Source organism: Chaetura pelagica, unplaced genomic scaffold (assembly GCF_000747805.2).
Source record: "Chaetura pelagica isolate M959 unplaced genomic scaffold, ChaPel_1.0 scaffold69, whole genome shotgun sequence".
In the NCBI taxonomy this organism is placed as follows: domain Eukaryota; kingdom Metazoa; phylum Chordata; class Aves; order Apodiformes; family Apodidae; genus Chaetura; species Chaetura pelagica.
This window is the reverse complement of record NW_009970724.1, coordinates 3927093-3952345: the sequence shown is the minus strand read 5'-3', so window position 1 is coordinate 3952345 and position 25253 is coordinate 3927093. Positions and strand designations below refer to the sequence as shown.

Below are 25253 nucleotides of genomic sequence, written 5' to 3'. Positions count from 1 at the left end.
GTAGACAACAGTGATTACAAATGAACAATATTTCAACCTAGTATGTGATAAATATTGAAGAGCAGAGTTGTTGCTGTAGCTGGCAAGATAAACGTCACTTTAGCTTGAATTAGGATGCTATACACTGTCCTTACATTCAAAGTTTGGTAAGGGAACTGATTCAGATTGTTATGTCATTTGATGGGGAGTTAAGGAGATGCCTTAGTACTTTCTGGACTTTCCTTTCTATCAAGTCCATTTGGCATGAAGGGACCACAGACTTCATCACTTCAAAGATGGTATGGCTCAGGAGGGAGAGATGAAAGAGGAAAGCTGGCCTTTAGAGCAGTCTGTTTTTTAGAAGAAGTTCCTCCAGAAAGGAGAAGGGCTGTATATTTTCAAATGAGCAAATTCCATTAGATTGATAGTTGGCTATTATATGGGAAAATGATTGTGCTCAGAAATCTGCAGCCTTTTAACTGAGCCTGAGCAGTACCACAGACCTAACTTCTCCTGAGTGTTTAAATTCTAATTCCACTTGCATCAGTATGTTTAGCTTTAATTCACATCAGAAGAAAAGGGTGGACCAAACCCTCTTACGTTTTTGTGACTTTTGTTATTAGAAATTAACTGCTGGGGTCAGTCTCTGAAAATATGACTATCAGAAGTCAAGATATTTTCACCATGGAGTCAAATACTTACAACATTGACAGTAGCTGGAAATACTTCAGTGGTTATTGTTAAAGTCATTAGTCTAGCTGAAGTAATGCTGGCATGTTTTCCCTCTGGGTAGAATTCCTCAGTCTAATTGTCTCCTCCTTGCCAGACTGTATTTGATATCTTCAGGTTTGGAGGCTGGATACTTTCCAGTAATTAATGGCTTTTCTCAGTTAAAGATTGAAATTATTTCCTTTTGTGAATTAGTCTGTTATCCAGTAGTGAAGCTATTGAATTTCAGAGCATTTAAACAGGATAACTTACAAATAGAGGTAATATAAAAAGCACAGTCACCAAGCCACATGAAAGCTATGTTTCCCCCTGTAGAAAAGGTTTAGTTCACATGTAATTTTTTACAAGAATGAAACAAGAGAAAAGGGAAAATAAAATCCTGGGAAGATGCAGTGGAGATAGGAGAGGAAAGGTTTTACACCCAAGTGGTGAGTGAAACCTCCACAGATATCAGGACATCTCAGAGCAAGGCAGGGCTCTCAGGAGGCCTTAGACATCTGGATTCTTGGCCAAAATAAAGGATTGGTTCACATGTAATTTTTTACAAGAATGAAACAGTATTGATTTTAGAAAAGATTCTTTTTTTTTTAATTGTTGTTATCTTCTAATGACCTAACCTTAATATTAACTTAGAGCAATGCCCATGCATCTCATAGACTAGCATTACGTTGCCTCATCTAATGTTCTGAATAATACTGGCAATCAAATTTCAACAAGCTACTCTTGTCTTGAGTACTCTAACTTGGATTTGACAAAAGTACATAATGAACTCAATGTCTCTGGTGCCCAGACTAGACTCCTGAAAGTACTCGGTCCACTCAGAGTGTAATTAGCCTCTGGTTTCTGAAATCAATGAATACTGTTCCACAATGGAAAAAACAAACAACAACAAACGAACAAAAAAAACCCCTTCTCCTGTAGTTGCTGTTTTGTGGCCTTCCATGTCATTTGAGCTATTACTTCTTTGAAAGCAATTTTACCACATTATTTATTGTATTCTGCTTTTTAAATCCAAAATGGAACCTAACACAGATCTCAAAGATAAAAGCAAGAAATGTTTTTAATACTGTTTCAGGGATCTTACAGCAAACTATTTTTTCAAAGCACAAAATGTATTTAAGATAATATAGTGCAATGACACCTGCACTTCGTAATGTAGCACCTATTTTTAAGTAGCAGAGTCAAAAGCAAAAAAGGAATTTCTATTTAAACACTGATAAAACCCAGTTGTGCTTGCTACATATAGATCAGTCCTAGTTATGTAAATAGACACTTCTTACTAAAGCTCTACATCACGTTATATCGTGATTTAGCAAAAAGCTAAATTTCAGTTTTCCCTTTCAAAAATGCTGCTAAAGTAGTAAATGTAAACTGGCAAAGTTTATCTCCCCAGGGCCAGGAACATGGTCTGGTCATGTGAGGTGGAAGACCTCATGTTCATCCTGAGTTCCAGCCGTGCATTTCACTTGCAGTTAGATGGGGCATGGTTGAAGAAGCCAGAGAGATCAAGACCTCTGAGTGATGGCCCTTGTGTAACTGGCCATAGGGGACATCCATCCAGTATTTGTTAGGGGTTAGATATAGGCAGAGTAATCCCAATATGGTTATACTGCCTTTCTTACCTACAACTGTTGGAAGCAGTTCAGATGGATCCCAAGATTTGGTGCATGATCATGTGCAATCTCTTTGTAGCTACTGGGGAATTCTTTCCGCTTCAAGAGGACAGTTTAAAGTTTCTGCTGTAATATGCAAAAGGAAGTTTGGATTTAGACAAATACTAGAATGTGGCACTGAGTTTATGTATTTTCTGCAAACAGAGCTCTCAGAAATGAGTGTTGGAAATAAGAATCAGGTGCATTAGGAGGTGAATGATAACTTTCATTCTTATTTTCCTGAATGCTATTATACAGTGGCTACTGGAGTATTGGAGGAATATGTGTACACAGCAGAAATCATGGCATTTATTTATTTAAACCTTTATTCAGTTTATATAATGCAGTCAAGATTTCAGCCTCACATTCTGATGCATCTACTTTCATGATGCTGAATCTGTCAGCATTATGATATGTGGAAAATGCAATGGGAAGTCTATGATAAATTACAATGTAGATATTCTCTGGCTATAGATTGGAGTTTTGTTCTATTTAAAATTAAATACAGCTCTATTTGTAGTTCTGAAACAGAACTTCTATCTGGGTGCCCAATCAGTTCTGCAAGGTTGACAGTTATCTACTGGGAAATACCTCTCAGTAAGTGATGTGCTTTAATCTCTTTTTACTTGTCTTTCAGCAAAAATATTCAGATATTGCACATGCTGTTTTACTTTTTAGTTAAAGGGTGACTTGCAGTGAAAACAAGCAAGTTAGTAACAAAAGTGAAGGGAGGAATGATCCTGATGTAATTTAGTAACAGGAAAGTTTCTAAAACCCTTCTGCTGCTAGCACTCAGAAAAACATGAACACCTGTATACTGCTGGCAGTTCAAATTCAATGTATTCCCATTCAGCTGTACTTCGTCTTGCTTTAATTCTGTGGTTTTGAAGGCAACAAACCAAGAAACTGATGATATGTCTCAATTACGTTCTGTCTGATCCTCAAGTAGTCAGCTTGACACAGTGAGCCTGCCAGGATGTTGAAGTTGGGTTTCGGTAATTAGATCTGTGTGGGGTGAGGGAAGGACAATGTGGTCTTCATACTTGACTTCTGCTCTTGGCAGATGTTGCCCCTTTGCTGCAATAGAAGCAAAGATGCAGGGAAGTAGGAGCCACTCCTTGGACTTTAGTAAGTTTGAGGTCAGGCCCTATTATAGAAACAGCCTTTTCACACACTTAAACCAAACATAAGCATGTTGGTCTGTTCACTTGGAAGTAAATGCTGAAACAATTTTGCTGTTTCAGAGCCTGCCACCAGGAGTGGCAGAGGAGGTCAGCTGGGGGAAAGCCTTCTTCAGGATTAGTTAGAGATGAACCTGATCTTGCCCTTCATTTTAAGTATGTCGGTCTGCCCAGGGAAGCATTCAGCAATCGGTTCTTAATTTCAGCCTCCCAAATGTATAATATGAACCACCCCAAACGAAATGACAGTCCCGTGTGACTGAAGGATAAGTCTATATCCTGAAAGAAAACAGCGGTATTTCTTATCACAGCCTTTGCTGTGTGCTTGTTGCGAGTTTGATAAAGCTCATCAGATAATGCTTAGTGTTCCCCTGCCTCATCCAAGCTGTTTTGTCTCTCACTTATCCCTTTTTTTCACCTCTTGTTTACCCATAGCGTGATGGCGCCACAGTGGTTTCCAAACATAAGCTGTACATTGGTGATGCATTTCCTGGCTGCGTTTGCTGAATAAATATCTTTCTTTTTTCTGTTTTGAAACTCAGGAAAGTGCTGCCTGGAAGTTTTTCTTCCCCCTTAATCAAACTGTTTGCTAAGCTGTTTTCTTTCTGTTTTATCTCTTGCTTGGGACCAAAATGTTTAGATTTGAGTGGTGACGTGTTGCTTATTCACATCCTGTCTGATGGGAGCCTTGGGTTGTTGGAGTTCGCAGTATGGCTAACCAGGAGCTGTATGTGTCTGGAATGGAAAATGGGATTACTCTTTTAACCCCTCCTGTTCACTGTCTATAACCCAGTTTTCCAGAGATGTCATCCAGTTGTCACTCCTCACCTTCCAAAGCCAGTTAAAGAGCTCTAGCAGACCACCTTCCTCCTGGATTTTTTCCTTTTTACTCTCTCTGAAATTACTCTGCTACAGTCTCTCTCCTGTAGCTTTGCATTTTAGCAGCTCATTAGGCCAGGTGCTCAGCTGGAGAATTAATGCCACCTTCCTGGGAGGAAGGCAGAAGGGGAGTCTGGAAAGCTCCAGGGGCAAGGTGGTTATGGTCTGCTTCCCTGAAGAGTGAGTGGCAGCTCATAGTTCCTTGTGCCTAAGCCACAATGTGGGTTGTGCTCTTCACCCACATGCCTGACAGGTGCCCTAAGATCTGCTCACCTCCTCCTCAGGGGGTCCCTGACCAGCTCAGAGTTTTGCCTCTAACAGAAGGGGTGAATCTTCATAGCACTCACATATTTTCCCCTCGTGATTCATGCAGGGAAGGAATGTCAGCCAGACCATGAGTAACTAATTTGGCATTTTGACATCCTGGATGAAGATTCCCACTTCTTTGCACAGCTCTGAAGTTTTCTTGTTGAGTCTGTGCTGGTCAGTGCAGCTCTAAGGTCTCCTCTAGGGGAAGCAGTAGGGACCTGTTGCTGCTGCCCTGTCCTCCATAGGAGGAGAGGAGGTGAGGCAGTGTTGGGAAAAAGGTGGGACAGAGCCACTCAACAGCTATTTATTATCTCCTTTCCCTCTATTTCACTAATTTGAGCACCTTGATCCTTTTTATTCTCTAATTCCTGCAGAAGATTTTCTAGGTTTGTTTTCAGTGAAGTACTTTAAATATTTCTCCCTCTTATTCTTCACATATGAGTGATCACAAATTAGAGATTTTTCTCTTTTTTTGATACTTCAGAAGTGTTGAAAAGATAGGTTGTTCTGTGTGGCTAAACAAATTACAATTTCATCACTAGCACTTAATAAGTTTTTCATGTTTAATTTGTAATCTTTGAAAATACTGGTAAGAGATGAGAGAAGCAGTTCAGATAATATATTAACCTCTCTGAACCTTGTATGTTCTCTGAAACTCAACCTGAGTGCATGTTGAATATGTGGAAACATGCCTTTTCTTCTTTTAGACTGGTCTGCCCTGTTCCTAAACTGGAACTAAGGGAATTGTTTACTGTGAGGCCCTTGAGTTCAGCCACACACAAAACTGCTGATCAGAAGTCTTCTCTATGTATATACATAATCTGTGATAAATGTGAGAGAAAATACTTGTTTGCTGAACTAGGAGTCCAGCTAGCTGCAGAGCCATCAAGTTCAAACCAGCTAAACTCCTGCCAAGCTATAAAAACATCCCAAGAAGGCATTGTGGAAAGCTCTTGAAAGAAGATGGAAAGTTACAAAATCTTAGCAAGAGAGAGCTTGCAGTGGCAAGTTTTTCTATGCAACAACTGCATGGTCACCTGCCCCAGTGTAGGACAAAGATGAATCAGGCCTATTATTAAAGCAATTCATATTTAAATGAGATTTCCAGCCCAGTTCTGCAGTCTCAAGTGGATTTTTTAAGCATCTGCTCTTTCATGCTGATTTAGACCAAACTTGAATGCTGAATCTTTGGAGAATCATAAACAAATTGTGTTAAATTACCATTAATGGAAACACATCACAAGGAAGGAAAAGCAAGGTTGTTAATGGTACCGCTGCTTTTAACTCTGGCTGTGATGGCTGTAGACACACAGTCCTGCAGCACAGAAGTAATGTATGTAAGATCACCCACTGTTCTGAGACCTCCAGACAAGCTAAGCACAGCGGGGTGAGTAGCACTGGAATTTGTTTTACAGGAAGCCTTTCATTTCCTTGCTTTTGAGGGGTTAAGTGAGGCACTTCAAGTACTGCTCTCCCATGAGGGTTGCACTAGGGAAGGGTAGTTTTAGTTTCCCTCAGGGGCTCCATAGCAGCTTTGGCAGCAGAGGCTGCTGTCAAAAGAGAACAGCCGGATGCAGTGAATCATTGTATTCCCCAGCCACTCCGGCTGGGTTTCCTTCCTACCCAGTGCTGTCCACTTCTCAGACTACTGTGTCAGATGCTGGTCCCCAGCCCTGTGCTGCCACTGCTGTTCCTGATAGACAGCTATGCCCCAGAGGCTTCCAACCTTGGTTCCAAAAGGCCTGGATTGGGGTGAAATTAAATGTTGGTGCTTTAATTGCTGCTTTTTATATCATCTGGGGAATGGACTGAATAGAATGTGAATGTATGTTAGTATATAATAATGGCCTCAGTATGAGATGCTGGTGGTTCTTGGTAACATCAAGCATTCACAGGATTTATGAACATCACATTGTTGTGCCTCTGCTTGTTCAGGTGTGTCTTTGGGTGAACTCAAGCTCTGGTCAAGAGTTCTTATTTCATTGAAACCTTCTCTGGAATGTCAGGGTCTCAAGAGAGCAACCTGCAACAGCTGGATTTCTGCTGTTATGGGAATTCTGTTGAGTCTCTGGCCAGACTGGCTGGGTATCCAGGTCAGACCTCACCAAGTACCTGGCCACAGCATAGATTACTGTGTGTGGAGAGCTAGGACTGTGGCCCCTGCCATACAAGCAGAGGGAAAAAAGCCCTAAATTCTCTGCCTGTAGCAAGGCCCCAGTAGAAAGCCTTGGGAGATGTAGGTCTAACTGGCAGATTTTGATATCAGACTTGGAGAATTCCAGCTCTTCTGCAGAAAAACTGGGATTACAGGATACGAGAGCTGAGTTTGCAGGCGGTGCAGTTCCAGGGTAGGTTTTCCATGTGGTGGGCTCCCAGGCAGGGAGTTCCTTCAGCCATGGGCCATCCCACCACAGGAGTCCACTAGCTAGCTATCACTAATGACTAGACTCCAAGTTCAACATTGTTTGTTTTTTAATCAGGTCAATTATCTTTTAATAAAGGTCATCAGCCTGCCTTACTGATATCAGTGTAATTCAATGCCAGACAGCCCAGAATATATTCTATAATACAGTTTCACTTCTACAAAAATCACATTCTGTGTGGATTTTTGAGGACTGAATAGGCACAAATCACTCTTTTTTATTTGAGTATTTTCAATTGTGTTTGTTTGTTACTTTAAATGAAAGGAGAAATGCTTAACTTCAAAATTTCCAAAAAGAAAAAAATACTTCTCTGTGGTTCTGAATAAATATGACAAGTTTCACCCCAAAACTAACTCTTTGATGATGTGATGACATAATATGAAAAGTCTATCATGGAGATGTGTGCAGTACAATGGAAGACCTTCAAAGCTGATCTGATAAATCCACTACCATAAGATTTCCCCTCATTAAATGTTTCATGTAAAATATATAAACAATATTACAACAATTGTATATGTAAAATTGATAATTCAAAGCATTTGCTCATGCTTGTCACAATAATAACAAATTGCATTAATTTTATAACCACCCAGTATTAAAACAGGATATAGGACAGAGTAAAACTTGCATGTTAGGGAGTATATGGAATACAATAGAAGAAATTTCCTCTATCCTTTTTTTCCCAAAATCTTATCAGATTCCTCTAGTTTCCAATTACATCATGGCCCTAAAATCCACAGATCTTTCTTCCTTTTCTAAAATAATAGAATGTTCTTTACACAGAAATATATCAATGCTAAACAAAATTCATACACATTTGACAATGTTACCTCATGAAGAAGCGGGATTGTTCAAATGTTGGATCTGATTTGTAGCCCTCTGTGACAGGGGAAGATTTCCATAAGTGCCCAGACTTCTGAGTGCAGCTGCTCAACCCTAAACCAGTGGTGTCCTCATATTAATGAACACTTGCTGTTTTAATGCAGAACTACCATCCTTGAATCAAGTTGAGTTTGAAAGGTGTATATCAGCTTTTCAGATTTTTTTTACTGTTAAAGTCCCTTATACATTTTCAAGAGACTAGTAGAGAACTGATTACAGGCAGCTAGTAGCTGATTCTCTCTATAATTATGTTTATGTACAGTAAAATACATAGTAGCTGCATTTTTAAGGTGAAAATGGAAAACTGGTTTTATTTTTACACCTGTATCATGTAAGCATCCTACCAATATTCATGTATGTATATATATAGACCCATCTTTGGGTTATTTAACACAAAGTTTTTAGAATACACTTTATAACCTTCCTTAATTTGTGATTTTTAATTATAAGATTTCAGAGCTACCCAAGTAGCATAAAACTGCCATGTAGAAAACAAAAATAAATTTAAAAAAACCACCCAAACCCAATCTAAAGCAAAAAAAAAAAAAAAGGCAAAACCTAACAAAACAACTTGCTCCCCACCCCCCCTAAATTTCTGAAGACAGTTCAGCTATTCAGCAAATGTCTTGTGTATTAAACAAACTTGAGTGCAGTATTACCGTTTAGCCACAATAATGAACCTTGTCATTTGGTCAATCTTGTTTCTAAAAGTCTCTCAATTTTTCATCAGTTACTGGAAAAAAAATCTTTAAAGGAATGTGCATTCCAGAAACACAGCCTGTAGTGTTCAGTGGATATCTGTGCCAGCAATGAATGCACTTGATATAATTAAATTAGACAGCAACAAAGCAGGTGGATTATATGCTTGCTGTCATTTAAAGTATCCTTTCCGTATAGACAGAAAATTTTGTTTTCAAATACCCCCAACAACAACAACAAAAAAACCACCCACAAAACAAAGAAAATAAGAACACACAAAAAAAACCCACAACCTATAATATTTTTCCATCTATAGATCCTGTTGTGTTTGGGTTTTTTTTTTCCCCTGTGTCCTTTAAATCACAAATCAAACAATATTATAAAATAAGTAAAATTTGGAAAATTACTTGGAACCCCTGGACCTCACATTGAGCTGTTGTTGGGGAAAAAAAATATCTGTTTATTCAGAGAACTCGAAGTTATTTTTGCTGTCATTGTTGATCTTATAAAATATTTTGTGTGAAATTAGGTAGATTATTTGAATGCATCTAGTTTCATATATATTTTTTCTTGAAAATACCTCCTCGCTTGTCTTTCCCATTAACCCAGTAGTTTCCATAGCAAGCACCACTATGGGCCAATTCATGTCAGTGACTTTTATGCCATTAATCTCAATGGATGTAGTATGTGGTCCAGTAAACTATCCCCCAGTATGGTCTGCTCAGTATTACATTAGACCATGTAAATGGTGAAAACTCCTTATGAATTTAACTCTTTAAATATATGTTTGCAATGTAAATTACTGCCATTCTTTTCTAATGATCTAAAGATTTATCAGATTATCAAGAAGTTTCAATAGGCAAGCTATCCGTGGCAATATCAGCACTATTAAACCCCTAACAGACATCCTAAATATTGAGGAAAGCCAACGTTAATCCAGTAGAGGTAATTAGGCGTAATTGTAAAGAAGTTATTGATGATGACAGCATGAGTCATTAATATTGCTTATAAACTCTTTGGATCATCTAAAAAAGGTGATTTTGAGGATTATAGTTGAGCTCCTAAAATGCAAATCCAAAAGAAAATTTCTTTTATTTAGCATGTAGCTTCTCTTTTCTCAGCTTTGTTTTTCTACTTTGAATGAAGTCCTGCGGCGATCAGTGGTCTTCTGCTTCTCATATTCCATGAATATTATCCCATGAGCTTTTCAAAGTCAATACTTGTTGTTTTCTAGGGTCTGTAATACTTTCCCAAGATCAAGTTCACTTGGCAACTTAAATAATAGAATCACTTAGGTTAGAATAGACCTTTAAGTTTATCGACTCCAACCATTAACCCTACTCTACCAAGTCCAGCACTGAGCCATCTTCCCAAGCCTACATTTAGACCACTTTTAAACGCATTTACGGATGGTGATTCAGCCACCTCCCTGGGCAGCATGTTCCAGTGTTTGGCCACCCTTTCAGTAAGAAAGTTCTTCCTAATGCCTAGTCTAAACCTCCCCTGGCACAGCTTGAGGCCATTTCCTCTTGTTCTATCACCGATTACTTGTGAGAAGATGTTTAGGTGGTGTAGCAGGTCACTGATCATTTCCTCTTGGATTATGAAGTTCTTTTTCTGCCCCACCTCCCCATTTTCTAGCTCAGGGGATTGGGTTTCTAGGAAGCCAGCAGTTCTACTACTAAAGTCTGAGGCAAAGAATAGGGTAGTTCACCTCTTTTTGTCATGAAATGCCAGGAAGTGGGAGCAAATTGGGATTGCAAAAGAACCAAACACACAGACACATACAAATTGCATTCAAAGGAGTGGACCTTCGTACCAAGATTAAACTGTAAACTGTTCTGGGGCCTGGTCTTCACAATGCCATGTGCCAAACTAGATTTTGTATATTCTCGTACTTAGCTTTTGAACTTGGATTAACACCACATTTTTTTTCCTCCCTATCATAATTTCACTTAAAATAATTTTATTTTACTTTGGCATTCTTTAAGCAAGATCAAATCATACACCTTCTCTTTTTTATTCTCGTTAATACCAAAGCTACAGCATAAATAATGTTTATGTGTGCTGGCAAAGTACTTTCATACTTGGATTCCTCATTAAATTACATTCAATTTCAGTTATAATAAGTGTAATCCATTTGATACTCTTGACCCAAATTCCCCTGCTGCACTTCTGAATTGATATTTGCATCTCTGAGTCAACTGAATAACATTCAAAATCACGTCAGCCTTCAAATCTGAAAAAATGTCCTTTTCCAACATCATTCCAGGGGTTGTGATTAAGTTATATTGCAGCAATGTATTTCTACACCTCTTGGTGCACTTTAATCTTGCTACTTCCCTGGCTTACGTGACACTTCACTTATCTGTACCATATGTCTGTAAACACCTTATGAGAACACTGACCATCAGGAAGCAGAAGCACCTTTCTGAAACTCATTCCTAGGCATCTTTTCTGAAATCATATTTCTTCTCCCTGTCACACTTCTTAATCATTCCTCTTCTGCAATAAATTGTTATTTCTCTCCCTGTTAGAATTCTTTCCTGTCATTCATCATGTTATGAGTACCTTTTGCTTGAGAACAAGAACAAAATCCCAGTAGAATTCAGAAAGCCTTTAACTCTTTTCCTTTCTCACAATGTAGAAAATAGATAACTCCACTCAGAGTGTCGTCCTCTTTGTGAAAGTTTCATTGATAGTTTTGTTTTGGAGTTTTGGGGTGCTTTGGGAGAAATGGCAGTTTGGAAATATGGCTAATGGAATGGCTATTTTGAATTATCAGTATTGTGAGTGTTAAGTTCAGCTTTATAAGCAGAGTGTCTGGATAAGGATGCTTTTGAAATTTTTTTCAAGTTTAGTCTGAAAATTGTTTAATAGACAATGGAGACCTTGGAAGATACTGGAGAGGAAACAGATTTATTGAGTCATTGCAGAAGATCAGCTCTACAGTTGAAAGCATAAGTTTATTACTTCATTTGACCTTTGATCAAGCTAGCTGGATCTCCGTGCTCACAGTTATAGCACATGAGAGCCTCTGCAGAAAGGAAGTAGTCTTAAAACTTATTTACTTTTTTCCTTTTCCATGTACGTTGAGGGCATGAGATCAGTCCTGTTAAATAGATCATGTCATTTCACAGGTATTAAACTGATGACTTGCACAGCAATTGTTGAGAAGTCAAGATCAAGCTGTGAATCATATTCATCTGTCTTTTAAGATCTTTGGGATAAATAAGAAAAAACAATATACTTGAAGATTCACGTCAGTCATTAGGACGAATTCTGTAAGGTTGTTGTTTAGAACTGCTGAGGAGGTCTTCAAGTCAGAAAATATCTGTCAGTTTTGCTATATTGATCCTGCTTTGCTGTTAGTGAATGAAATGGCTGATTTCCTGATATGCTTTTGAGCTTTGTTTTTTATTATTCTAATTTCTCAGATGTATCTTTGGGCTGACTGCTTACCTGTAGATTTTTGGGTAGCAAAATATGGTCTCAAATAAAACCATGTCAGAATGCTGTCTTAATCCTTTATTCTAAACAAATGTCTAATTAAACCACTTACTTCAGTATCACACAGGTTTTCTCATTTGTTGACTCAGGCAGGATGAGGGCAGAAGAAGGCTGCTGAACACCTGATTACATTATTTACAATGGAAAAACTATATAGACAAACACAAGGAGTGCTGGCTCAGCATTCAAAACTGACATAAATAAAATAATGGAGGCCAAATTAAGCTTCTACTGTTTTCTTAAATTGGCAAATGCAAATACATTTCTCCATAATTTATGTCTTGACAGATGATAATGAGTGTGAAAATGCTACTCAGCCTTGTGGAGAGCATGCCAATTGCACAAACACGGTGGGAAGTTATTTCTGCATGTGTGCACCTGGCTTCAAATCCAGCAATGGTCAACAAACTTTTGTACCTAATGATGGAACCTCCTGTGTGGGTAAGTTATTAATGTCTGCCAGCTGGCTTTATGTTGTCATTCTTCTGTTATTGCTGCTGTTAATTACAGAAATCTAGGAAAATGCTTTCACATTTGTGAAATTTGGTGTCAGGATATAAAATACCCACAGTTTGGACTGGTATAGATTTATTATTCCAGTTCAAGCAGTTCTCCCTAAAAATGGCAGCTGCCATTGCTTTCATAAACACTTCAGTCTTCACTGTACTCACAGTATTTTTAATCCACATGTCACTCTTTTAAACAATAAATATATACTTAAGGTAACACAGAAATACCCAATCCAACTAATTATACCCCTGTTTCACTGATCTGTGAACAAAATAGTTATATTTTTAAAGCAAAGCAGAGTGACAAGGGTATTCTGTGTTCAGGTCACTCAGCACCGACTAAATTCCCTATATATTTTACCTACTGTTCTCCTTTTGTTTGTGGGCTTTGGTTGGGATATTTTTGCTAGTATTTCATGTCTGATCAAAAGCAATGAGCAAGATCAGAAGTTATCCTACCTTCCATGCCATCACCAGCCTCTGTTTCTGTAGTGGCTAGATGGAACATGTTCAAGATTACAGGAGAGGAAAAGGTCTCTGCAAAAATGTTATTTCTGAGTAACTATGTAATCCTTTAGGATTTCCTTTGAATGGAAAAACTGCAACTATATATCTTTTTTCAAATTCCTGGTAATTTTCTCTGTATCTTGCAACAGTCCTCAGGAAATGGGAAAATAAATAAATAAATCTATTGCCCTTTATGCTGATTGTCTCATTCTAGATATGTCCCATGTGAGGTGGTGAGTGCTGACAACCTTTCTTCTTACTGCTCTTAATATCAGCAGAATGGCTGCATATTAAGCCAGACAGTGATTTAATCAACATTTCTTTCCCATTGCTCACATCCATCTTAAAAGGGCTCTGCTTTATCCAGCCACTATGAGTTGTTCTTAAATTAACTGGGGCTGAGACTATTAGCACATTGAGCTGTAAATATTCTCACAATTTCTGGCCCAGGCTTTGATTTTTATGTTATGACATGTCCTCAACTTCAGAAGTTTTGCCTTCAAAGTTATTTCCCTGACTGTTCTTGTGTCGTATTTAGCTTTTTACCATAAGTTGCTAATATTTTTTTTTATTATTTTGCTCTCTTTACTGGGTAGACTGATCTTTTTTCATCCTTTACTGAGGGTTAGTTTACCACTTTTCATCTCCTTTTTGCAAATCCACATGGGAGGAGCTGAGAGCTTCCAAAACTCACACTGAAATAATTACCTGTGGGCACCTTTTCTCATTAAACAAGTGTACCAAGCAGTGAGTCCTAAAGACAACCTTTTGATCCACAATTAATTTTGTACTTTATCTATTAGAAAAACCATAATACGGTATTTTGTACCCGATGGATCTGGTGCTACAGATGGTACATGTGACTTGCATGCAAGCAGCTGACAGTGCATTCAGGCTGTATACACAGCAGAAGCAAACACCAAAGTTGTAATTGAAAATACAGTGCAAGTTATCTAGTACAAATTGAAGGACAGGGCTACCAAGTATCCATTCTACCCAAGTTTATAGGCCCCCAAAGCTTTTCGAGGTTCTGCAGTCTTAAGATTTCTTTTTAATATATGTGCATAATGGATATAGCAGTAGCTTTAAAAATGCAGTGGTTGAGTTTTGGTGACTATGCCATTATGCAGCTTATTTGTTTATAGTCAGATGGATGCCATCAAGTGCACAAGTCTATGGAGCCTGATGGGGTCCATCCACTAGTCCTGAGGGAGCTGGTGGATGCAGTTGCTAAGCCTCTATCCATCATATTTGAGAGGTCATGGTGATCTGGTGAGGTTCCCACTGATAGGAAAAAAGGTAACAAACATCCAGAATTGGTAAGCAATTACAATGAAGCATGCAGATAGAGAAGGAACTGAGGATTAGGAAGGGAGAAAGGAAATGAAGAAGAAAAAAGGAGGAATGCAGAGCTGTGATATTTCTGAAGATGACATTTTTCTGCTGCCCCGAATGTGAGCTAATAAAATCTATTTACTGTGTAAAAGCCAGGTTTTTTCCTTGGACTTCACATTTTATTGAACATTCAGCTGCAGATAAAAAGGTGAAATATAAACCTATTTTTTTCACCCTGGTCAACAGAGTAAAAACATGAAAATGGCCATCTGTAAAATGAAAGCAATATCCATGCCACTCTGCCTTTTCCAGGAACGTGCTAGTAGTTTTCTTTAGGTTTTTCTCAGCTTCTTCAGACTGTCCTGGGAAAGCATCCATTCTCCATTGCATCCTTATCTGTGACAGGGGAGCTGGGCAGTGGATGGGATGTGGCATTATGCTGCATTGCTAATTTTTCTTTTACCTGTGCCATTCGTAGGCTTTTTCATTTTTACTTTGTATGTGCTGCTGCCTCCCACAGTATGGAGACACAGGGAGGGAACATCTAGTCCTTTGCAATTGGACTTTTCAATCACTTGCAAGCTACTAATAAGCAGAAGGCACAATGTAGACATCAAGCTGTCTTGAATGACTGGTGAGGAATCAAAGTGATGTAGGTACAATCCAGTAATTGGCAAGACTGAACATAAAAACAGTTCTCAGTACTTTTAATTTAATTGGAATTTCCTTGCCTGCTGCAGTAAATGAGGAGGGACAAAGCACAGAAATAAAATAAAAGGTTATAAATCTATTTTCACACTAGCCTAAGTGGTGGTGGTATTATTTTTCTGATCGAAGCTATTATAAAAGCTTCAAAGTTCAGCTCCAGGATTTGTTTTGAATATTTACAAAAAGGCCAGGGCTTTTTGCAGGGCTATGGAAAATGCTCTTGTATTTAAGAAGCTGCTGTTCCTCAACCTTTGCTCAGGAATGTTGCCTGTAAAGACTGCTCACATAGGCCTTGGCAACCCAGCCCTGCTCCCACAGTAGATCAAGGAGGACGTTTGCAATCCTTGCCCGAGAGCTCCAGTAAAATTTGATTACTGAAAGCACTGACAAGCTGTTGTCCATGTGTGGTCCAACAATTGCATATTCAGTTAAAAAGGAATAACTACAAAATATAAAGAAACAAAAACCTACAGCTACTGCACACCATGTTTCAAAGAAGGAACTTAAAAAGCAGCATTCTTGCAACTGTCACAAATTGTTGCTGCTCCTAACAATCTCAATTATTTAAAAGGGATATGAAACTGATTAGTACCTTGCAAGATCAGGCATATTGCCCTTTAATTTTGTCACCTAGGAGATTATTTTTTTTTCTTCAGGAAACAGTAAACTAGATAGGTGTGATATGGACTCATTCCATATGGACAACTCAACTGCAGGAAGTTTATTTGCATATACTCAACAGGGTGTCTCTATCAGACTTTAAATAAGCATCCTGTTGGCAGAGATGTGCCTTGGTGCTTGAGTTTCTGCTAATGTTCTGGATAATCTTGACCTCTCATTAAAATCTTCATTACACTTAATATCTGACATAATTACAAGAAGAAGGGTAATTTGTATTAATGCCTGATAACAAATAAATGCTTTATCAAACTAAGTTAATGAAAAACAAATTATCATTATAATTTTGAAACACTTGCATCAGTAAATCATCTGGAAATCTGATACTAAGCAATGGTAGTCTGGAAAGTGTTCAATTTTTTTTTTAAGAAGTCATTCTAGGTTTTAGCAAAGGTTCTAGGCAACTGTTGGTTTTTTAGCATGGTGTTACATGCTGACTATCATAAGATGTACATGTCCTTGTCTATGTAGCTGACAAGGCCAAAGAATTCTTTGGTATAAGGCTGATCTGTGTTCTTGTTATAAAAAAACAATATTGTAGTGGGTTTCTCCCTTGCCACTTCAATTCATTCAAAGTTTGTGTCTTACATAGAGTCACACAACAGGGCACTGACAGGCACTCAGTGCTTTCAAAAAGAGCTTTATAATTTACTGGTGTGAGAGGTTATTTAAATGTTGAGAGTAAGAACTTTAGCCTTATGTTTTTAAGTAACAGCATTTAATTATGAGGTAGCCTCTGTGTAGAACTACATCACACTTCCACCCCTCCTGCCCCGTACTTCACTTTTGCCAGATATGACTATGAATACTGAGGTCACAGGAACTGTACTAATACAGATAATACGAAACTCAGCTCATTAAAGAGAGAAAAAAAATAATAATTAATGCAGTTTGGGCCTTTAAATATGGGAAAAATCTACTGCCCTAATTCACAAAATTATAGTATAACTTCATATTTTAAACTTCAGTGCTTGTGCCAACCCCTTCAAACATAGAGATTCCTTGGTGGCTCACTCTGCAGGGCAGAAGTGGTTGTGCTGGAGAGGGTGAACGCTTTTCCAGCTCCATCTCTCCTTCCCTCCTGTGCCCTGCCAGAGTCTGAACAGTTTTTCAAATGGAGATTCTTTTACCATTAATAAGGAATGTTCCACAAAGCTACCAGAAATGATGTCTGAATGAGTAGACAGCACCAAGGTGGTCTTTCCTGTTCTTTCAGACATCCTTCTGCATTGCTTGGTTATATCCACAGACAGGCAGTACATTATTCTTCCACAATTTCCATGTCTCTAGCAACATTATTTCACATACATTATTGCTTGTTTGTGTTGTGTTTCTTTTTGAAAACTACCAAAAAATGTGTATCAAAGTAAGAGTGCAAAAATGGTTCCTATATGCTAGTAGTGCATTTCCAGCCACCTAGATCTGTTTTCTGTCTGTTCTTAAAACCTATATGGCTGCATAAAGTCCTCCTATCAATTCAGATAGCTATTCTTCTCCACTAATCAGTTAATCAGATCTTTTTTTCCAGGTTCTTTCTCAAATTCAGTGTCATGCCAGTTTTAATTTAGCTTGTCTTGTCTGCTTCATCCATTCCCCTCTCTACATTTACTGTCCTTCAATTCAGTTTTTAGCCTATTCTCCTCTCAGGCTGTTCCTTTAAACCTACTCATGTGTCACTTCATTTTTCAACTTTGTTCATCAGATATACCTGTCCCAAAGCTGTTCACTCTTTTCTCCTTTCCAGCGCAGCATTTCACAGTCCATTACTTCATTTCTTCAGAATTATTTGGTGTTGTTCTCAATTTACTTTGTCTGTTGAGTTATTTGATCTTTATCCTTAGTCAAACAAATAATTCACAATAATCCCTACTCCAGCCAGAGAGTTAGTACCCAGCCCTCCTAAATTGATCAATTTATGGATTCCCTTACCGGAATTCATTGGTTTTACTCTTGGACTGTGCCCCACCCAGTTACTGAACCTGTCTACCTAATGGCAAATTACCTAGAAGCACAAAAGCCACTTTAGGCAAATGTAATTTAAATGTGGACTTAAAAAAAAAAAAAAAAAGGGCACAGAGCTTAAATCTTAGAATAATGAGATGGATAGAGTGATCTTTTGTAGCATCTTTTAAAAGCTGTCACTTAAAAGAAAAGGCTGCCTTTTTCTTTCTCTCTTCTAACTGAATCAGAAGGCTGAGAAAATCTGTTTAGTCTAATCTCTGGAAAATGGATTTCAGATTATTTGCATCATACTGAGCATTTTGTTATCATAGAATTAATAGTTAAATGCATAGTTATAAAATATATGAATGATGCAACATAATATAGTAATAAAAATAGTGGTATAAAAATGTGATCAATTATGATTTATCCTTCTAATCCCTGAGTATTATAATTGGAAGGTGTTTTGTCATTAAGTTTGCCTTTTTAGCTTTTGCTTTTTTTGTTCCATGAAATTTCCTTATGAAACTGCTTGCAGTGTGCAGGGATATTATCAACAAAGCAGCAAGGTGTTAATCTGTAAATACTTAATAAAAAATTCAATTTTTCACGATATTTGCAGATGTAGATGAGTGCAGCAACGAAGGAACTGTTGCCTGTGGAGATCATGCAAAATGTGAAAACGTGGATGGAGGGTTTAACTGCTTCTGTAAGGAAGGTTATCAACCATCCACAGGAAAATTGCAGTTTAAGCCAAATGATGGCACTTCCTGCCAAGGTACATGATATTATAAAGGTTTATGTGTTATTATAGAGCTACATCTTCTGAGAAACCCGTCAGTGCCTCTTTATCTTCAGTTAGATTAATCAGCAAGACATGAAAAAGGGGTGAGCAGTGGCATCTATGTTTCCTGAGAATAGAATCATTTTGTAAATGTATTTTTGCTAACCAGTGTGGTGAAATACATTTGAAATAAGGGATACCTCCTTAGAGTTGTCAGATCTGTAGTTCTCTGTGAAAATTTGAGCTTTCTTGTAACTTCACTTGCGGAAGTCCCAAGGAAAGAGGCCAAACTCTCTACCTGGTGAAACAAAGGCTCAAAGTCCAATCCCATGCTGTAACTTTGGCCAAGATAAAGACTTAGTAGTCGAAGTTTGAGAATGGAGTGCTCCATTTCATGTGCATAAATACAGAATGCTGGTGGTATGGGGAATTCCTCAGACAAGAGCTCTTACAATGAGTATATATTGAATAGTAATTAAGCTGCAATATATAATCAGTTCTCTTTAATTTCTGCAGAAAATCCAAAGGCCAAGTGTGAGTTATACACAGACTGCATAACTGAACATATTAACAGAACCTTAGTGGGAGTAAGTAGCATTGGTTTATAAATTAATTTTTAAATCCTTTAATTGTTTCTGTTTGAAACTGTTTCAATTATAATAGTTCTTAAAGAGCTTTTAACAAATGTTTGAATCATGCAATTGAACTTAAGCATGTTTACAGAAGTCTCTTTATTCATTTCAAATTATTTGAACTATGTTGCATGTTTAAACCATGATAATAACTTGCTGGAAATCTGTGTGTTCTGTGTCTATCAAAGTCATGATGCATGAAAAATTCAGAAGTATGGTAATCACTCAACTGTTTCTGTAATTTTTGAAGTTGCACATTGCTGCGTTTGCTGATGTGCCATTATTTGCTTGTTCAGAGTGAGAGGCAGGAAGATAGCTCACAAAAGTAATGACAACGATGACAAAAGAGAAAATGAAGCAATACCATCCTAGTATTTTAGTATATTTTCTTCTCAAAGGATAATGGTGGTACAGAATTTACAGACTTTAGAACTCTGGACTCAAGATGTTTTTCACCAGAAGTAGAGATTCCTGAAGCAAATTTAAAAATTAATAAGGAATTCACTACTCATTAGTCTGCAGCTATAGTATTGTCTAATTTAAAAGGATAAATGAAACACAAGTGTAAGTAAATTAAAACCAATTATATATATTTGCATTTTATATTTAGCAGTTTGATGAAGTTAAAAGATTCAGAAAAATATAAAATTAAAAGCTTTTATTTACCTAGTGTAAGAAAGACATTGCATTAACATGCCTTCTATGTTAACATGCAATGTAATACATCGTATTATATATAATATATGCTTACCACACTTATGTGCAATTGGTCAATGCCATGTAGGGGAGAGACAGAATATATTTTTATATATGTGAAGTCAAATTAAATTTAAAGTAGTAAACCAAAATACCTCAATTTTATGTAATAACAGTGTGTTAGCTTTTAGCCTATGTTTGTTGTATTAAGTTTCAAAGATGCAGTATGCCCAATAAAAGCTGTTCAGTAGCAGAAACTACACATCTTACAAAATCAGGTGTTGAGGGGCTTTTTGATGGATAAAATCTCATTAAATTTCAGTATGATGAAGTAAGAATTCTTTTCTTATTCAGCCATTACACTAAAATTTGCAATCTTAGTCTTAATCTCAACCTCTCTAGCCTATTACTTTTAAACTAATTGTAATGTAAGTGCATTTAGTAGTTCATAAACTGAAGTGGTGAAGGTAAAATAGGTAGTACAGTTTCATTGAACTACATGCTTTATAATCTGTAGTTGAAAATATCAATCACAAAATATAGAAAAACTGCCCAATTACTCCCACCTCTTCAGCTAAAATTAACATAAAACAGTCAAAAGAGTAACTATATCATTGATATTTAATTACTTTTGCAATACATTTACTAGTTCATTTTGGAGCACTGGGATAAATAAAACTCAGCTGCAGTAGTTAAACACAAAGTGTAATGAAAGCACAGAATTCAGCCATTTGCACTGGGTTTACTTTCACTTACACAAATATGACTTTAACTGTTTCATTAAGATGTCAGTCCTTGTATTTTTCAGATTAGTCATTTAAAAACACCCCTGGAGATGCTGCAAGAAATTAATAAGGATACTTTGGGACCACTTTTACCTGTAGATGTGATTTCATATGTTGAAGCACTATCTTACTCATCACTGAATCCCATGCATTACTCTGTTGCTGACAGTGAAGCACTTCGCAATACAACCATTAATGTGAGTGGATCAAGCCTTAAAGTTGTGGAGTTTTTTCTTACTTCACAAAGAGTTTGTAGCTCTTTTGCTTAAAAACATTCTTTTATTTACAGGTTTTTGTTAACACTGTAAACAATTTTTTACAAAAAGACAAAATGACAGTCTGGGAAGCTCTTCCAGGAGATAACCAAAGACGGATCCTGACTAAGCTGCTTCATACAGCAGAACATGCAACGCTTCTCATGTTGCAGAACTTCAAAAAGACAACCCAGCTAGATGCTAATGCAAGTGACGTAGGTAAGATAAAGAAAAATAATCTAAGGTGTACTTTAGGTGTGGATTATACTGAGGGCTTTTTCAGCACAATTATGAAGATTAGAAATGGTGTTATGTGAAATACACAGGTGTTAATTTGTGTGAGTTTTATAACTAACAGATGACTTTCAGTGTAGGTATCATAATTTTCAAAGGTAGAACATTTGAGCCTACAGCCCAGAAAGAAACTTGAGTGGCTGTGGAAGTTGTCCTTTTAGATTCTCTTTCAATCTTTTATTATAGTCACCCTGTCAAAGTGAATGTGGATGCATCTTATATGCACAAACTTATATGCATAAAAACACCAGTGGAATGAAAATTACATTTGCTCTATACAGATTTTTTACTCTTTTTGGTTCAACGAAGGTATTGTAAATTAACTTGGAATAAGGATTGTACCTTGCAAGTCCAATCTTGTGGGGCTTTATTTTTTGAGAAATTTCTCATTTTCAGAGGAAATTCAGAGGAGAATTGCTTAGTTTCTGCTGGACCATTCTGATCTCCTACTTTGACCCTATCTGCTGGGATATAGATTTTATAGATTCTATAGATTTTCCTGCGGTAATAATAATTTTACTATTCCTTCAGTGAGAGCAGAGTAAGGCTAGTACCAGCTGCTTTTGCAAATCCTAATAAAGAACTGCTGATTCCTTTGGCAATGGCCACTCCTTCATTTTCGGTTTTTTCAATGTACTCAAACTGTATGTGACCTGATTTCTTATTTCAGATTCAGTACAGTCCTTCAGTGCCTCTTACTGGTTTATCATTTTATAGGACAAGTTGATGAGAGAGATTCCTCCTTTAGTCCCAAGGCAGGTCAAACCACCCGTTCTTCCCTCGCTTTTTTCAAACTGAATTAGCAAAAGTGATGAAAAGATAGGGAGAAATTTGCTCTGTGACAGAAACTCTGCAGAAGCAGATTTCTGTTAGTGCACAGCAGCTCTGGGTGTGCAGCAGATCCAGAGCAGCGCCAGGAGCTGGTTGTAAAGCTTTCTCCTCCTCACCCAGCGGAGAGCAGAGGCTCTCGTGGCTGCAGGGTTGAGGCCATGAAGGTTAAGAAGAGAGAAGGCTTTGGGTGTAGCCCATCAGTGTGGATGTAAGTTAGACCAAGGTGGCAAAAAGAACTGATGAAGAGAAGGGGAAGGAATTTCTATGTTGAAAGATCTATCATTTTTTTGTTTGATTTTCTTCCAAAATGGGAAATTCCATGAGCTCTTTTCCAGCTGACCCCAAACACTAACATTTTTTGTTATTGCTTCTCAGCACGAACGTATTTTCCGTAGGGCTTATACACTTATACATGCCCCACACATCTATTTTGGAACAAGACCCAAATCATTACCCCTCTCTCTCGACTGCTTTTTATGTTGCAAGCTCTTGAGCTACAAGCTTCTGAAAACTCTAGCCAGAGAAAACTATTACTTACGTCCTGACAAACATTTTCTGACAGCTGGTCTATTGAATAGCTCGTATTATTTTTGTATGCTGTGCTATAAGCAATGCAGATGGTCTAGCTTAGTGATATTCCTCCATCAGTCAAGTTTTAGATTTGTTTGCTGTTGTTTTGTTTTTTAAGAAGGCCTGATTGACTTTTTTTTTTTAATTCCCATCCAGAGTGATTGAAACTCAGCACTATAATAAACCAAGTAAAGAGCTCAGTGTCCTCTAATGTAGTTTTTGTCCTGAGGGGTGATACTTGTTTGTTTGCTTTTTGACAACACGCATCATTATTTCATGGTGCAATGTGCATTTGGTAGCATGGATGGATAACTATAAAATATATATTTTTCAAAAATTGGCTTTTATCAAATGTTACTATTCAGTAGAGAATTTCATGCTTTGCTTTTTATAATTGTGATTTGTGGTCCCTTTCAGAAATGCATTTTTAATAAAGCAATAGCTCTTCCTAAAGTAACCTACATTATTCTTTCCAGTGTCTAATTTAATGCAAGGTAAATAAAAGACTATATTTTTCATGGAAAGAGTAGAAAGTGTGAGAGCAAAATGTATGCATGAAAACAACAAAACATAAAGGTTTAAGCAAACATGCGATATGAATAGCATTTTTCTTGAAATATTTGGCACAATGATAAATTCTTAAAATTCACAGTAATTATGCAATCCAATAGCACATTTATTAACCCACACATTTATTAATGGTAAGCTATGGTATACCATAATGGAGCTGTGATCTATATGGTATTTTTCTTCTTTTGCAGCACTCAAGGTTTTTGCTTTTGATTCACATCACATGAAACACATTCACCCTCACGTATACACAGGAGGAGATTATATAAAAATCTCTCCAAAGAAGAGAGAGGAATCTCATCCTAATGGTAAGAAAAAAAAAAAAGGGTTAGTAAGTAGGTGGATTAATAAACACCTTGGGTAAACTTGTACCCACTAGTAAACAGCCAAATATGAAGTTTACCAAGACTGAGCTTCAGCCCTGATACCTACAAGGAGTCAAGGTATTTTTATCACTATCTCACTTACCCCTTTATTGTCGCAAGCCTGATATTTTTAATGTTTCTAGTGGCACAGTAAGTATCCAGTGAATTTTTCAAGTCAGAAAGCTGAATTCTACGCTTTTCTCAGCCATAGATCTGCCATAGATCTCCAGCCCCTTCAACTCCCTGTGTCAGTCCTCCACCAAAAATTGGTGTAACTTTTCTATTTAGAGAGCAGCTGACTGGGCCAAAACAATGTATTCTTCAGTACTAAAACCAGTAGGACCCAGATCTTGGCTTGGACCTCAGAATCCTACAGAAATGCTTCACAACAACTGTCATCACTAAAATACAGAAATGGCTCACAACTACTGTCATCATTAAAAATAAATACATGTGTTTAAACAGCTCTGGAATGAAACCTCCTAACCTAATAAACACAGAAAATATTTTTTTAGGTCATAGTCTTCCAGCTAATCCGAAATGTAACAGTATCTAAAATTATGGTTTACTTTTGTACCAGGAAGCAAAAGTGCATGTGTTCAAATCGGCACTGCATCCTAAAATACCTTTCACTTTTCCATATGTGCCTTCCATCCTGGCTCCAGTGTAATGGAAGCCAGAGCAAGCCACGTACTTCAGAGACGCCCAGTATTTATCTCAGGTCTGAGCTACTTCAGTTTATGAGACTTGACACCATGTGTGTAGTCAATTGCAGAACAGCAGCAAGCATATATTACTCCAGAAAAAAAAATGCATATGCATATATCTAATTAGAATTTCCAATGCAAATACACATTTTTATTTCTAATGGCAGTTGCGTTGTTTTAAATAAAGCTGTATTTCATGGTCTCGAAAACGTTTTTATAAGTATTCCACAAAGATTCCATCTGTTTTGCATATTTTATGCAATAGCAGTAATAATGTTGATTGTTTATGGTTTCCCTTAATGTCTTCAATTTTGTTCTTCTACAAAAACCCCACAAACTACTAAACATGGTCTGTTTGATTGATAGGCACGGTCACAGTTGTCTTTCTGCGGTACAGCAACATTGGTTCTTTGCTTTCATCGCCTAAAAACCACTCCTCAAAAGATCCTTCAGAACAGAGACAGACAGTAAGCTCATCAGTTATAGCTGTTGCAATTAGCTCAAATCCACCTACACTCTATGAGCTTGAGAAAATAACATTTACCCTAAAGTATGCCAAGGTAAGGGGTTTTCTTTATTATCAGCATCAAATAAAACAAACAACAGCTAATTATTTTATGGAATGTAACTATACCTGCAGTGTATGCTATATTGAGACATAATTATGTTGTATGCTGATGTGCATTCAATCTTATTAGAAAAATAAATATAAATAAATCTCTAATGTGACATCCTAAGTGCAATATACTAAATACAATACAGCTGAAAAGTGCTACGGGACTAAAGCAAGGGCAACAGTGGCTTCTTTGCTGGGTTGCAGTATGAATAAACTGTAGATGCCTGA

General features: G+C 37.3%; 1 protein-coding gene across 1 annotated transcript in view; it reads left to right on the top strand.

Moving 5' to 3' along the window:
* Window positions 1-25253, top strand: part of ELTD1 (EGF, latrophilin and seven transmembrane domain containing 1) — a 72525-nt gene that overhangs the window by 26420 nt on the left and 20852 nt on the right. Inside the window, exons 3-9 of the mRNA XM_010006597.1 lie at window positions 12532-12684; window positions 18544-18699; window positions 19222-19292; window positions 20842-21015; window positions 21108-21291; window positions 23529-23645; window positions 24776-24969. Of these exons, the coding sequence (XP_010004899.1) occupies window positions 12532-12684; window positions 18544-18699; window positions 19222-19292; window positions 20842-21015; window positions 21108-21291; window positions 23529-23645; window positions 24776-24969 (1049 nt within the window). The remainder of the gene's footprint in view (window positions 1-12531; window positions 12685-18543; window positions 18700-19221; window positions 19293-20841; window positions 21016-21107; window positions 21292-23528; window positions 23646-24775; window positions 24970-25253) is intronic.